The sequence below is a fragment of the Ammospiza nelsoni genome, chromosome 1, assembly GCF_027579445.1.
Source record: "Ammospiza nelsoni isolate bAmmNel1 chromosome 1, bAmmNel1.pri, whole genome shotgun sequence".
NCBI classification, from domain to species: Eukaryota; Metazoa; Chordata; class Aves; order Passeriformes; family Passerellidae; genus Ammospiza; species Ammospiza nelsoni.
In genome coordinates this window covers 5,132,715-5,147,202 of record NC_080633.1, presented here as the reverse complement: position 1 = coordinate 5,147,202, position 14,488 = coordinate 5,132,715, and the positions used below count along the sequence as shown (strand labels likewise).

General features: G+C 48.4%; 1 protein-coding gene across 1 annotated transcript; it reads right to left on the bottom strand.

The window, feature by feature from the left end:
* Positions 1–3,898: 3,898 nt before the first annotated feature.
* MYD88 (MYD88 innate immune signal transduction adaptor) lies at positions 3,899–14,150 on the bottom strand. The gene is made up of 5 exons (XM_059481500.1): positions 13,777–14,150; positions 9,529–9,660; positions 7,783–7,963; positions 7,148–7,239; positions 3,899–4,321 (listed from the first exon to the last, which is right to left on the bottom strand). Exons 1-5 carry the CDS (start codon positions 14,135–14,137, stop codon positions 4,167–4,169), a joined length of 921 nt encoding a protein of 306 aa, XP_059337483.1. The 5' UTR covers positions 14,138–14,150; the 3' UTR covers positions 3,899–4,166.
* Between the last annotated feature and the right edge of the window lie 338 nt (positions 14,151–14,488).

Below are 14,488 nucleotides of genomic sequence, written 5' to 3'. Positions count from 1 at the left end.
TTCTTCCTGAAGCTGAGAACATTCAGCAGTTTCACCAGGTAAATGCTGTCCTGCAGGAAATGAGGAAATGGCACAAAAGTAAAACAGAGGACTGGGAATATTTCTTCAGCACAAGGGGAATGACAGCTGGGAAAGAGCTGCTGCTTGTGGACCCTTCAAACCCCCCTGAATCAGAGCTCAGGCTCAAATACAGGCAAGGATCATTAACTGCTCCAAAGCACAGAGCAGGGCAGTGTGTGAAGCTGCACTGGGAGTGATGGGATACCAGCACTGCCAGGGAATGGGACCCTCCTGGCAGGCTGCTCTTGCCAGCAGCTTCCATCTAGAATAATCCATCCAGGGATGGCTTCCATCCTGCTGTCCATATGTTCATAGCAGCCATAGCAGGGACACAACTTCATAAGCTTTATAGGGAACGTGGCCCTGCAAGTGCTGAGGGTGTGGCCCCTCCCATGGGGAAAAGCAGCTCAGCCTCAGCCTCCAGGAATTCCTTCCAACCAACACTTCCATGATGCATGATCCTTCTTCTTTTCCTGTGGCAGGGCCTTGGCCTGACAGCTGCTGGGGGTCTGAGTTACTTCCCTGCCTTGGACTGACTGCAAGCCAAAGGAAATAAAACTGGCAGAATCCCCCAGATAGATCACTGCACTGCCATAATCCCTGCTGGGGCCTCCAGGAAGGGTGTGGAGCAGGAGCAGCATCCCAACAGAGCCCTGGCTCCATCCCCTCCAGCCTGATGGGCACCAGGGCTGAAGAAATCCAGGATGGCAACACAGATCACAAAACAAAAAACGAGACCTGGAGAGGAACCACATGTCTGAAGTACAATTCCTTGATACATTTTCCTCCTGGCATGACATAACTCTATATCTCTCTCTCCCAGGCACACCCAACCACCCCCTCTGATGCTCTGATGAAGTTACTTAGCCAAAACATGAAAATAAAGAACTATCCCATGTCTTTCCTTCCTTAAACTTCATTTTGAGACACAGTTTTGTTCTTCAATGCCCACAAAGCAGATTCCGCCTGCTGGGTTTTCATTCTTTATTTTAAAATGTTTTCACAAGTAGCAAAAGTTTGGATTTTTGAGGAGAAAAACAGAAATATTGTCTATTTTCAGAATGCCTATAAACACAGATGCTTTCCCCCTTTGTATCAGGACACAAAATTATAAATATATATATGTCTGTATATAAAAATAAATGAGATTCAACTAAGACAATTTCAGTGAGGGACAAAGACAAAATAAAAGAACCCTTGTAACATCACAATTTTAAAAATCCCTTTTTTAAAGGTGTCCAAAAATTTTGACCTTCCACTGAACATGAAAGAGGGGGAGGAGCACCCAAAATGCCACTGAAATGGGCAAAAGGTTCACAACAACTGCATTTTGTATCATTCACAATGTCACACTTGAAGTTATTGTGACAATGCAGATATGAAAGTGTCAGAAGTGCATAAACTCTGGGGTTTACATAGAAGAGGATACATATTTAAAGCATATTTTATATTTTAGGGCTGTTACCTCACTTTACCCCCAAATAATTATTTTAGCCTGTAACATAAATAGTTACTTGTAATAAAGCAACAGCCCCATAACAGCAAGACCTTCCCAGCATCCAAGCCAAGCAGAGAGAAAAGCCAGGGCACCACAAGCAGGGTGCTAGCAAGGTCCCAACATCTTTCACCACTAACTGGAATATAGCATTTATCTATTTGAACTCAAAAAATTTAGAAATCCAGCTCCTCTGTTTGCTTTCCCTTATAGAACCAGAACTTTCCCTGCTGGGCGATCACCAAACCATTTATTACAAATAGTGGATTGTTATTTTCCTCTCACATGCAACACACCAAGTCCCAAACCATCAGGACTCTGCAGACACTGCATGAGGGTAAAGCTGCCAAAATTCTCACTGTTTTTGGTATACCTTGCTCAGAAGAGGGAGCAAGGGGAAGAGGAGGAGAACCCACCTGTGTTTTTTCCATGTCAGTGCCCTGCTGGCCCATCCCAGCTATGCCACCATCATATTTTCTGAAAAATCCTCTTTGCCCAGGATTTTTCTCTTGAGAAGCTGAGAAGCCTCAGAAAAGAATGAAAACAAGAATTATCTGATTGCTTTGGAAGATGATCTGGAAATCGTTTACCAACAGGTGAATGTTTGATTGGTTCCATGTGAATTGTTTTTAATTAATGACCAATCACCATCAGCTGTGTCAGGCTGAGGAGTCAGTCACGAGTTTTTATTATCGTTCTTGTTGAGCCTTCTGATGTATCCTTTCTCTATTTCTTTAGTATAGTTTCAGTACAGCATTCTTTAATATAATATCATTAAATAATAAATCAGCTTTTTGAGAACATGGAGTCAGATTCTCATCTCTGCCCTGGTCCTGGGGCCCTCACTAACACCTCACACCGCAGTCCCTCGCAGGGAGCAGCGTGGGCCATGGCCTCCCTCTAGCGTCCAGCACGGGCTCCTCTGCCCCGGCTCCCCTGAAGGAGCCACCCGAGCCCTTCCAGCTCTCCAGGCAGGAGCAATCTGCTTCGGTCCTGCGAGTATTGACCCATAATTGATGTTTATAGGCTCTCCGGAGTATGAAAATTCACTGAGCCCCCGGGGATCAAGCAGCCTCCTGAACCTCTTCTGTAATTAACATTTAACGATTATGCAGAAAGCCAGAGGCAAGCAGCTGACTCCACTTCTGCAGGAGAGGCCCCAGGGAAATAGGACTCACTCAGAAACCCCTCATCAGCTTAACTTTCCTCCTCCCGTGCCCACAGACTTCTCACCTGTTCTAGCAAGACAGGAAGGTGCAAATGTCACCTTGGCACGATGGCAGCAGTTACTTTTGTAGAAGAAACACCCAGCTCCTGGGTCTATCCAAAAATGGCTCCTGATGCCAACATGATGTGCATGAATGAGGAACCAGCAGCAGCACCTGGACAGGATTTGGCAGCATCCCTGCCAAGGGATCATTTACTGACAGGGAGTGTGAGGGAGGGACAGGAGCCCATTTCTGTCTCAGCCCTGGTAATGCTTTAAAACACAGCGAAAATTGAAAAAATAAAATCACATCCAGATGCAACCTTAAAAATGTAAACTAGTAAAACATTAAGCTGTAAAATCAACATTAGTCAGTGGCTGAAGTAAAGAACAAAGGGGCAGAGTTCAAGCAACTGCAGACACATAAGCGAGATTCCTCTCTTCCCCAATTTAAAAAGTCAATATTTACTGTAAATCTGTTTAATTCACCAATGGATTGCTTTAAACACTCCTTTGGGTAGAACTCCTGACCTCCACCCTGAAGCACTGATGAGATCCACTTGCCACGGGCAGGATTCAAGGCCAAATCTAACAAGCAGAGCAGTCCTGACATTGCTCTGAGCCTCAGTCACAGAAATACAGTAATTATTGTGGCAGTTAATTAAATTAGGCTCTTTCCTAGTAATGTAACATTCACTTCCATATTTTAAACAGCCCAAATGTCAATTTAATACACTCCTTATTCAGTGTTTAGCCCTGTGCTTTTGAGGCATCCCAAAAGCTGCTGTGTTTTGGAAGGTTTTTAAAGGTGAAAGAATTTGAGATCTGGACCCACTGAGGCGCAGACCTTGGTCAAGTCAATGAGCAACAGCAGCCCCTGCTTTGTATAGTAAGACTGTCACTGAAAAGATGTATTTTAAGACAGAATTTCTCCTGAAGGAGAAAACAAAAATTTAGTAAAATCTGGGAATATGAAATGCTGGTAGAAGGTCACTGAATCAAATGTGACCTGAATGGAGACAGACCTGTGCAATATGTGCATAAGCCTTGATGTTACTGTAGCTTTAAAACATTGACAAAACCTGCAGTTTGAGGCTCTGAGGTCTTGCTAATTCTTACAACAGAGTCTTCCTGTATCAGATTAGATGTGTATTTTTATGAAAGTGCTTACTCCACAAATGCTGGATGCTGCTGCTCAGTGACTTAACCTGGAACACCAACACAGTTGTTTTATTTCCCCTCAGAGTTCTAAGAAGTGCTGGAGAGAGTTCTTTGTTCCCAGTCACAGGCTCCAAGCAAGGATCCAGGTTCTGAAGTGGTGGAAGGCCCCGTGTCAAGCACACCCCTGGTCCAAAGGCACAGCCAGGACAGGTTACAAGAGCACCCAGCTCTCAGGACTCTGCATCAGGGCAGCATGAGGGATTTTGCCAGTCTGGTCCAGAACCATTTTTTGGTGCAAGGATTGGTGTAGTCACAAATGGTAATGAACCGTAAGATACTCGGGAACTCGTTCTTCATGGACTTGTACTTGACTGGAATCAGCCGCTTGTGCCGAGCACCTGAAAGGGAGATCCCACAGAGAGGTCACACAGAGAGGTCACACAGAGAGGTCACACAGAGAGAGTGACACAGAGAGGGTCAAACAGAGGGGTCACACAGAGAGGGGGTCACACAGAGAGGGTCACACAGAGAGGGGGTCACACAGAGAGGGGGTCACACAGAGAGGGGGTCACACAGAGAGGGGGTCACACAGAGAGGTCACACAGAGAGGGTCACACAGAGAGGTCACACAGAGAGGGTCACACAGAGAGGGTCACACAGAGAGGGTCACACAGAGAGAGGGTCACACAGAGAGGGTCACACAGAGAGGTCACACAGAGAGGTCACACAGAGGGGTCACACAGAGAGAGTCACACAGAGGGGTCACACACAGAGGTCACACAGAGAGAGTCACACAGAGGGGTCACACACAGAGGGTCACACAGAGAGGTCACACAGAGGGGTCACACAGAGAGGGTCACACAGAGAGGTCACACAGAGAGGTCACACAGAGAGGTCACACAGAGGGGGTCACACAGAGAGGTCACACAGAGGGGGGGTCACACAGAGGGGGTCACACAGAGGGGGTCACACAGAGAGGGTCACACAGAGGGGGTCACACAGGTCACACAGAGAGGTCACACAGAGGGGGTCACACAGAGGGGGGGTCACACAGAGAGGTCACACAGAGGGGTCACACAGAGGGGGGGTCACACAGAGGGGTCACACAGAGGGGGTCACACAGAGGGGGTCACACAGAGAGGGTCACACAGAGCCACAGGCAGAGCCCACATGCATTCCCTCCCCATCACAGCACACACATCACAAAAGCCAGCTTTGCTCCTGACTGTGGCATGCCATGAACTCTCTGCTCTTGGTCAATCCCCAAATCCCCAGCCCTGGAAATAGCAGTAACTACTCACCATAGAGTTAGCCCTCGTGGGGGGAAAAACAGACTCCCCCTGGACTTCTGTGTCACAACTTCCCCTGGTTTCTCCTTCCCCTGTCCCCTCACTGGCTTAGCATCCCTGGAAGCCACCCCCTTCCCCTGGAGGCCAGTCCCCTCTGCCCAGCCCTTAGCTCTGCCTCCCACCCCTTCCTCTTCTTAAGCTGCCTGCTCCACCTGGTTCTTCCTCTTTCTCACAGGTTTCCCCTTCAGCTGCATGAGACTCTGCTGAAATAAAACCTTGCAAAAGAGCCTTTCTTGCATTGTGGTGAGTGTTGAGTGCAGGTTTGACTGTGTTGCCTGAATGTTAACTCAACTTGCTTTTCACCAGGAGAGGTTTGTTGGGGACAAGAAATTGGCAGCAGCACCTACCATTCTAACACCAGCATTTTTACCTGACTGGGCATCACCTGATTATACTGCAACCAGTTCTCACTCTGGAGAGCAAGTCTCTTACTCCTGATTTATTCAAGCTGCAGATGTTCCCCAAGGAATCCCCCTGCTAACATGGACTGCTGGTTTTGAGACACCATGAGGTGAGAGCACCCTCCCTGTGACTGCTGCTGCTTGAAGGAGCAGCTCTTCTACAGAGAAGTTTCTTCTCTTGTAGCTCTCCACAGGGACACCTGCCACCACCTGCACTGAGACAGGGATGAGGCAAATAACCAACATTTCATAACTGCAGCAGATGCTGAGTAATCTATAGGGCTCCCAGAACCTGCCACCAAACCCTTCTGTGCATCACTAACACCCCACACAAACAGTAATGCTGTGACTTCTCTAAGCCTGTACTTCCACCTGTGTTCCCACTGGCAGAGCTCAGGGCACTCCACACAGATGGAGCTTCTTTTCCTGTTCTTATGGAAGGTGTGATGCCCACAAAAAACTGTTGAAGAACTAAAAGGACTTTTCTACATATCTTGATGACTGGGGGCTGATACCAAGTCCTGGGAGTGTTCAATGGATTAACTGATATCATATGAAATTAGTGTGTCAAGGAAGAGGAAGTGAATTCCTGTCTCTGCCACCAGCTTCTGGCCTAACCTCTGGCATATCCTTTATAATATCATGTCAGATGCCTCATCTAGAAGAGAGACTTTATATCCAGATACTCTTCCACATATCCTCCATACTATTAGGATATTTTCTATATATCCTCCATACTATTAGGATATTTTCTACATATCCTCCATACTGTTAGGCTGGGCTGCACTTACTCCCCAGCAACACAGGCAACTGTAGAACGACTACTGGCTAGAAAACAGCAATCACAACAGACCTGGCAGAAGTAAATTGGTGGCTTTTCAATTCAGAACAAAATATGTAAAAAATTTCCCAACCTAAGTTGAACATTCATTCCGTATTTTGTTTACCTATCCACTATACTCAAGGATCCCTACAAGAATCATAAAATGGAATGGGTTGAGTTGGAAGAGGCCCTGAAGATCATCCAGTTCCAACCCCCCTGCTATGGGCAGGGACACCTTCTAGACCAGGTTACTCAGAGCCCCACCCAGCCTGGCCTTGAAATCTGCATGTTCATTACCTGTCACCTAATTCCCAGCTTTACTCACATCCTGGATTTATTATACTACTTTTTCTGTGGATCTGGAAGCCCTTCACAAGCCTGACATGCAGCTCTGACATTTCTGGAGCAAGCAGCATTATCCCACTGACAACTGGAGCAGTGCAGCACAGGCAGCTTCTTGCTTGCAGCCACATGAAGAAGGTCAAGAGCAGGGCAAGGGACCCAGCCCAAGCCCCTGCTTGCACAACCAAATTATGAAGCCCCTGTTAGTTCTAGTGGTACAGTGCCCACTGACCTCAGCTGAAGGTTTAGGTGTCATTGTAATAAAAAGGATAATGTGCAATTGTAAATGGAATATTTCTATGATCTTACCTGGGGAAAGACTAAGAGCAAATTTGGTCTGGAAATCACATTCTTCACTTTCCAGGTAATCATCAGAAACGACAACCACCATCCTCCGACACCTGCAGATTAAGGAGGGGAGAAGACAAATAAAATGTCAAATGAGATGGTTTTCATTCCCACAAACAGAAGCATTCCCACACACAGAGCAAAAACCACTGCTCTGAGGTGCTCCAGTGGAGAAGGACCTGGCTGTGTTCCAGCAGGAATTAACTGCAGAGCAGGAACGCCTGACAGACACATAGTGATGTTACACAGAAAAACTTGATTACAGACACACACTCATGTACCAAAAAATGATGAACAGTGAAGTCCAGTCTGGACTTCACTGTGCAACCTTTATGTGATCCTGTGTCTATAAATGACACACAAGGCAAAGAAAAGCAATTGAACATAAGTAGCATCACCACAGTGGCACCTCCCTCATGAACACAATGAAGGGACACACTGGGGAAAGCCTGAGCCAAGAGCATAAAGCAAAGCCCATTAAGACATTCTTGTGGATTTCTGCTGTTTCACTGGCACCACGCTGCAGACATCCCTGTAAAATGAATGTGATGTTCCACTGCACTCACAGCTGGCCCCAACAGCCACGGTTCACTTACCTCCTCTCTATGAGTTCTCCACTGATGGAATACACACAGGCTCCTGGCAAGACGTCCCGATCAAATACACAGAGCTTCAGTTTGAACTCTGTTTGCTCCAGCTCCCTGATCATCTCCTGGACAAACTGGAGGTCTTTCTGACAGTAGCAGATGAAGGCATCAAATATCTCTGTTCCACTCCCTGAAACCATTAAAAAATGTAGCTGTCATCTTCTACTATAAATGAAGTTCACTCCTGTAGTGAACTTCCAAGAGCTCCCACAGACTTTAACTCAGAGAATCAGGAGTCTGACAGAAAAGCTCTGGCCACACTATAAAGGTAATTTAGCCTTTTATTAGATGAGCTGCCCTTCAGCCCAGACTCCTGCCCTTAACAGAGCAGCCAGGAGGTAACACACACTCATCAGTGCCCTGGCTGCTTTCACTGGCCAGGCTGTTCACACACACCCACATTGCCTGGCAGGGGTCAGGGAAAGGAGCTGAGGTGCAGACAGGAAAAATCTGAGGAGGCAGCAACATCCAGCTATGGGAATCTGAGTGGAGCTGGAGGGAGCAGAGTACCCCAGGGGATGCAACTCAGAGCCCTGACACTCTGGGATTTCACTGACAGTTTCACATCTATAATATCCTTGTGGTCTGGGTCCTTTTTCCCTAGTTCAGGTCACAGAGATTCAAACTTCCCAAGCAAAACAGCATTCAGCAATGTCCTGCCATCTGCTGTCCATGGAGCTGTGGAGTGAGCTTTGAAATTTGGAACCTGTCATTTTTATGGCTGATGTCAAACCTGGGTACCTGCAGTCATTTCCTAATGGGCCTGTTTTCCAATTACATAAATGGCTGGCAGCTCTTGTTTATTTAGCAGTTATCCAAATATTAAAGTGCTGCATTTGAAGGGCAATGTTTCTCATAATTAAGTGCCTTAGTACTGCTGGATAGTTTCCAATTGTGTTATTTTTTTCCATATCAATGTCACTACAGATAAATTCAATTTTTTATGCCAGTTAAAGCCTACCACAGTGAAAAAATAGGTCAGGCTCTAAAAGCTGCTGAGGAAAGTATCAACCCAGCAGGCAGATTCAGCCCAAGAAGCAACCAGTGAAGCAGAAGGGGGATGTCTGCCAGGTCAGGCAAACTGAGGGTACTGCTGCAGGGGCATGCTGCTAACTTGGGGGTCACATCAGGCAAAGCTGCCATGTACAAACACCAGAATATTGGTCTGGGGACATTTGGGGATGGTTGGTGATGTCCACACATGCAGCAAAGGTGGCCAGCACACACATGTGCACACACCTGGCTGCACATGCAGGGCTGCACACACACAGAACACATTTCCTCTCTCCACCCACTGCACACCTACTTCAAACCCACTTCCTTTTCATTCAAGGTGGTTCCACCTGCCCAAGACAGGGCAGGGAAATCACCTCTGACACCCTTCCCCCTGGGTTCCAACCCCTTGAGCTTTCAGCAGCTGCTGCTCTGGGCCAGGCTGGGCTAAGGGACACATTTCTGTGAAGTCCCTTCCCATGTGTGTCCAGTGGCTCTGTGCCAGCCTACTCCTGTGTGAAGTGTTTCCCAGGGTTGCTTCCCCTCTCTGCTCTTAGAAACAGGAAAAATGAAGAAAGCATTCTGGCCTGGAGTATGAAAACTTGTGGGAACTATGAAAGCAAACAGGTTTTCTGCACTTCCCATGGGGGAAGGTGACTCCAACAAGAGGTATGAGGCAGCAGTGGAAGCAGGGGCTCTTACCATAAGGATCATCCCTGGTGGTGATGCCCATCAGCTCTGATGTCTTTGGCACACTGCTGTCCACTGCTGGCACTTGGAGGGGCTGGTTGGCCTCTTCCTGCTTCCTCTGCAAGTACTTCTTACAGTCCTCCTCTGCAAAAACACACAGCCAGGGCAGAGCTCCTGTGACCTGGGTTTGCACTGCTGGAGTTCATAAAGCAGGAATAGCTATTTCATGGATCAAGGATGCCACAGGGAAACCCCCTGTCTGGTTTTTTCAATATGTAAAATTTCTCTCACCTCTTTTTGAATGTCTTGATGCTGCCTCCACCACCTCCTCTAGCAATCAATTCCTGAAGATCACTCTTGATATTTTAAGAAGTACTTTCTTTTGCTTGTTTTATTCTTCCTCCTCCCCTTAGCTCTACTATGTCCCAGTACACCTTTAATACCAGGAATAAGGTACAGAGCAGGTCCCAACTCTGCTATCTGCTCTCATTGTTCTGCATTTTGGAATATTTGAAATCACAAAATAGCTGGGGATGTTTTCATGGTGTCAGTCTTTCTGTCCATGTAAAAAAGCCATAAGACAAGACAAAATGGCCTCAAGCTGCACCAGGGGAGGTTTAGATTGGATGTTAAGGAACAATTCTTCACTGAAGGGTGGTCAAGCACTGGAACAGACTGCCCAGGGCTATGGTGGAGTCAGCATCCCTGGAGGGATCCAAAAGATGTGCAGATGTGGCCCCTGGGGACAGGGCTTAGAGGTGGCCTTGGCAGTGCTGGGTTCATGATCCTGCAGGTCTTTTGTGACCTTAGCAATTCTCTGCAGACACACAAGAGCTGATTCACACCCCAGCCTTTGCCAGCCAGGACAACTGCAGGTGACAATGGCTGTTCACACTCACCACACACAGCAGGACCAGGTGAAATTTTAAGGAGCCCCTGAAGCAGCTTTTATGTTGTGCTACAGCAACAGGGATCTTCTTATCCCAAGCAGAGTAGAAAAAGAAACCCACCCTGAGATAACTGAAGGGCAAAGACCTGTCACAGTCACTGCTGTGAACTGCCCAGTCAGGTCAGTTCACAGTGCCCAGTGGTGGGCACAGATCTATTATAAACAGACATGGTTTAAAAATAAATCATAAATCGAAATGTGAAGCCTTTGGAGAACCAAGAAACTCTGCAGCCTCTGCTACTCTGTAATTACAGAAGAACTGAAAGTAAAAGGAGATTTGAAAAAAGGAATTGTGAAAAGGATGAAGCTCCCTAGAGACTCTTAAGATTACTTAAGATTAAAAAAACCCCAACAAGTGTTAATGAGTACTGACCAGCTGGCACAGGTGACTGTGCAAGAGCAGAGTAAAGGATCCCTTGGAAGGGCAGGATGCTGGTGAGAGCCCAGTGAATTCTCCTGTAACACAGCCTGGCACAAGCAGGTCTGCAGGAGCCCCAGCCTGAGCCCCACCCCCTGCTTCTGTCTCAGCTTTGCATCTTGTTACTGGATTATCTCCAATCTAATAAGGCTCAGATCTGGTCAAAGCTTTTCCTGAGGCTGAGGCATTCCCAATCTGCCTTTCTCCTCCCCTCAGCCTCCCCAGTCCTGCAGAGGGGAGAATCAGCCACATTCCTTACCAGCCACAAGGTTCAGATTTCACATCTCTCCTCACTAAAGCTACAACTCAGATCCCCTGTTGGAGAGGTGTGTCAGCTAAATCAGTATCTTTGAAATCATGATTGAAGTCACTTTGTAATTGCCAACAGGTTCAGCAGTCTCAGAGGAAGGACTGGCACACAGCCACCACCCTAAGTGTGCCTTGATTCCCCTGGGAGCCAGTTTCACAATCCAAAATACTGCTGAATAGGCAAGAAGAGGCAGTTATTTAACAGCATTGCATAGTGCTCAATACAGAAATGTTCATTTCAGTGGATTTGCTCCAAGTGTTCTCTCCTTGCCTCTGATTTGGGGTGGATCAGTCCCCAGCTGGAAACAGCACCTGATTGCACAGGTTAATGAGAGTGAACAAGGATCAGGGATGCTTTGGGACCATCAAGTGAAACTCCTCCAAGCTGTGCTCCTCCACCAAGCACCTAACTAGGCTTTACATTCCTCTGGCAGTCAAACAAATTCCTGAGAAATTGGAAAAAAACAGAATAGAAACATGAAATCTAAAGCACAAAATCAGCAGCATGATGAGAACACAGAGAAAACAGACCCAGTAACCATCAGGCAGGAAAGGAGCACTTTTGTAACAGGTCAGGGAAGAAACAAAAATCACTGAGTTTCAGCAGGACAGAGCACAAATGTATCAAAGCAAAAAGCTTCACCTCCCTGAAGATGATTCTACAGAGAAATAAACTGCTGAGGATGATCAGAGTTAGGCCAGAGCTGCTGGGACATCAATACTGATATTTTCTGATTCTGAGCTGGATCCCACTGAAGAAGTTCCAGTGGTACACAAAGATGCCCCTGGCATCAGGAAATACTGTGCACAAGAGTACATGAAACCTTTTCCTTTTCCTTTCCTTTTCCTTTCCTTTCCTTTTCCAAGAGCTCTCATCACCAGCACCAGGTCACAGGCTCTCAGTGCAGCCCTCAGCCAAAAATCATAGAAGAGGAACAGTCACACTGGTCAGGCTGAATATCCACCAGCCCCAAGCCTCATCCTGTCTCAAGCACTGCACAGAACCAGATGTCCAGGGGAGAACATAAGAATAAAATAAACTTACAGAGATATTTCCCTAAAATTTATCTTTTAGATATAATCTACAAATCTGTTTTCATAATCTCTCTTTTGGACTATTCACAGTTAAGGAATTTCCTGAGCCACAGAGAGTGTTTTTGTTGAACAGCCCTTAGTGGGCCCCTCTTCCAAGAATTTATCTGTCTCTTCTTATCAGCCAGAACCAGCCTGGATGGTCCCAAGGTTTTTGGAAGCTCCCCCAGATTTGCTAGGAATCTCTGATAAGCAGATCACAAATTACACTGATGCTTTTGTATTTCCCAAAACCTGGCCTTCAGACTGTGATCTAAAGTAGGAAGAACAGGACCAAAGGGAAGTGCTCCATCACCTCTTGGTCAGGCTCTCTACAGAGATGGATTTCTACATCTTCCTTTACCTCCATGAGTAACAGGAAGTGAGATTTAATACTTCCTCCTTGCTAACTCAGTAAGCTCTGTTATACAACACAGGCCTTCAGGGAATTCTCTGACTTTGGAAATCCTTCGGCAAAAAATTTCCCCTTCTGATGACAGCTGGGTTCCCTCTGAATTTCTCTGACCACAAGGAATACAAAGAGCCCAAAAAGAAGAAGTTATCAGAACAGCACAAGGGCCTTCATTCTTCTCATTGACCTGTCTCAATTTTTTCAGCTTGCATGGATTTTTTTTCCCTGACATTATCCAGGTCCACACATCCCTCATCTCCCCCAACAAACATCTTCCTATCACACTACATCCACACATGATAATTTTCACACTGTCTCCTGGCTAACCTGGCTAAGAGCATCTTTGGCACAGAGAAACTTTTGAACTGAAGGTTTGGGATAAGCCAGGGCTCCAGGTTATTTTGCAGGGCTCATGGTTAGGATAAACACAGCACACATCTCTCCTGGAAGGCAGGTGAGACTTCTGAGAATCACAGAATGATTTGGGTTGGAAGGGACCTCACAGGACATCTCATCCCAACCTCTGCCATGGGCAGGGACACCTTCCACTAGCCCAGGTTGTTCAGAGCCACATCCAACCTGGCCTTGGACGCTTACAGGGACTCAGGGACAGCCACAGCTTCGCTGGGCAACCTGTGCCAGGGCCTCACCATCCTCACAGGGAAGATTTTCTTCCCAATATCTAATCTAAATCTCTTTTCGTTTAAAATCATTCTCCCTTATCCTATAACCATTCATGAACAAGTCCCTCTCTCCCCTTTTAGGTGCTGGAAGGGGCTCTAAGGTCTCCCTGGAGCCTTCTCTGGCTCAGGCTGAACACCCCCAGCTCTCTCAGCCTGTCTCCATGGCACAGGTGCTCCAGCCTCCGGAGCATCCCACAACAAACACGATGTCACTCCATAATCTGGAAAGGGCTTTCCTTCTCTTTTTTTTTTCTCCGTAACTTCACCTCCGCGGCCAGAGCAGCAAAGACGAACACAAACAGGAAAGACCAACGCAAAGAGCAAGGACCAACACGAAGAGCATCCCTTCCCTCCCGAGGCATCAAGGAGGGCAGGCTCCGGGATTCCCCGGGCTCTCCCCCCGCTCCCAGCTCCTCACCCACGCTGCCGGCCAGGTCCGTCAGGACATCGTCGCGCCCCAAGCGGCGCAGCACGTCGAGGAGCTGCCCCACGGTGGCCCCGCCGGGGCAGCGTCCCGGCCATTCCTCCAGCAGCGTGGCCGTGGGGTCGGGCAGCCCCTCAAGCCGCCGGATCTCCAGGAAGCTGCAGCCCAGCGCCTCCGCCAGCGCCGTCCAGTCCGCGGCCGCGGCCGCCCGCGGGTTGAGGTAGAGGCCGAGGCGGCGGCGCACGCCGTAGTTCAGCGCTACCATGGGCACGGCGTGCAGGTCCAGCGGCGGGACGGGGCTGGCAACGGGGCTGGGGCTGGCACCGGGGTCCGACGGGGACGTGGCCATGGCCATGCTGCGCTCCCAACTTCCCCTTCCCGGCACTTTCGCTTCCCGGCTCGCCCCGCCTCTCCACCGCCCCCAGGGGGCTCTCTCTTCCCGCCCGCCCGCCCGCCCGCCCTCCCTCCCGGTGCGGGGCTCTCTGTGCCTGCCCTACCTCCCTCACGATGCGGGGCTCCCTCTCTGCCCCGCCCGCCCTCCCTGCCTCCCTCACGGTGCGGGGCTCACTCCGTCCATCCGCCCGCCCTCCCGGACGGTGCGGGGCTCTCGCTGCCCGCCCTCCCTCACGGTGCGGAGCTCACTCTCTGCCCGCCCTCCCTCACGGTGCGGGGCTCACTCTCTGCCCGCCCTCCCTGCCTCCCTCAC

Coding starts and splice junctions, on each gene's coding strand:
- MYD88 (XM_059481500.1), bottom strand. CDS start 14,137: ATGGCCATGGCCACGTCCCCGTCGGACCCCGGTGCCAGCCCCAGCCCC. Junction 9,661..13,776: donor GGACCTGGCCGGCAGCGTGG/GTGAGGAGCTGG, acceptor GTGTTTTTGCAG/AGGAGGACTGTAAGAAGTAC. Junction 4,322..7,147: donor TGCTCTTAGTCTTTCCCCAG/GTAAGATCATAG, acceptor TCTCCCTTTCAG/GTGCTCGGCACAAGCGGCTG.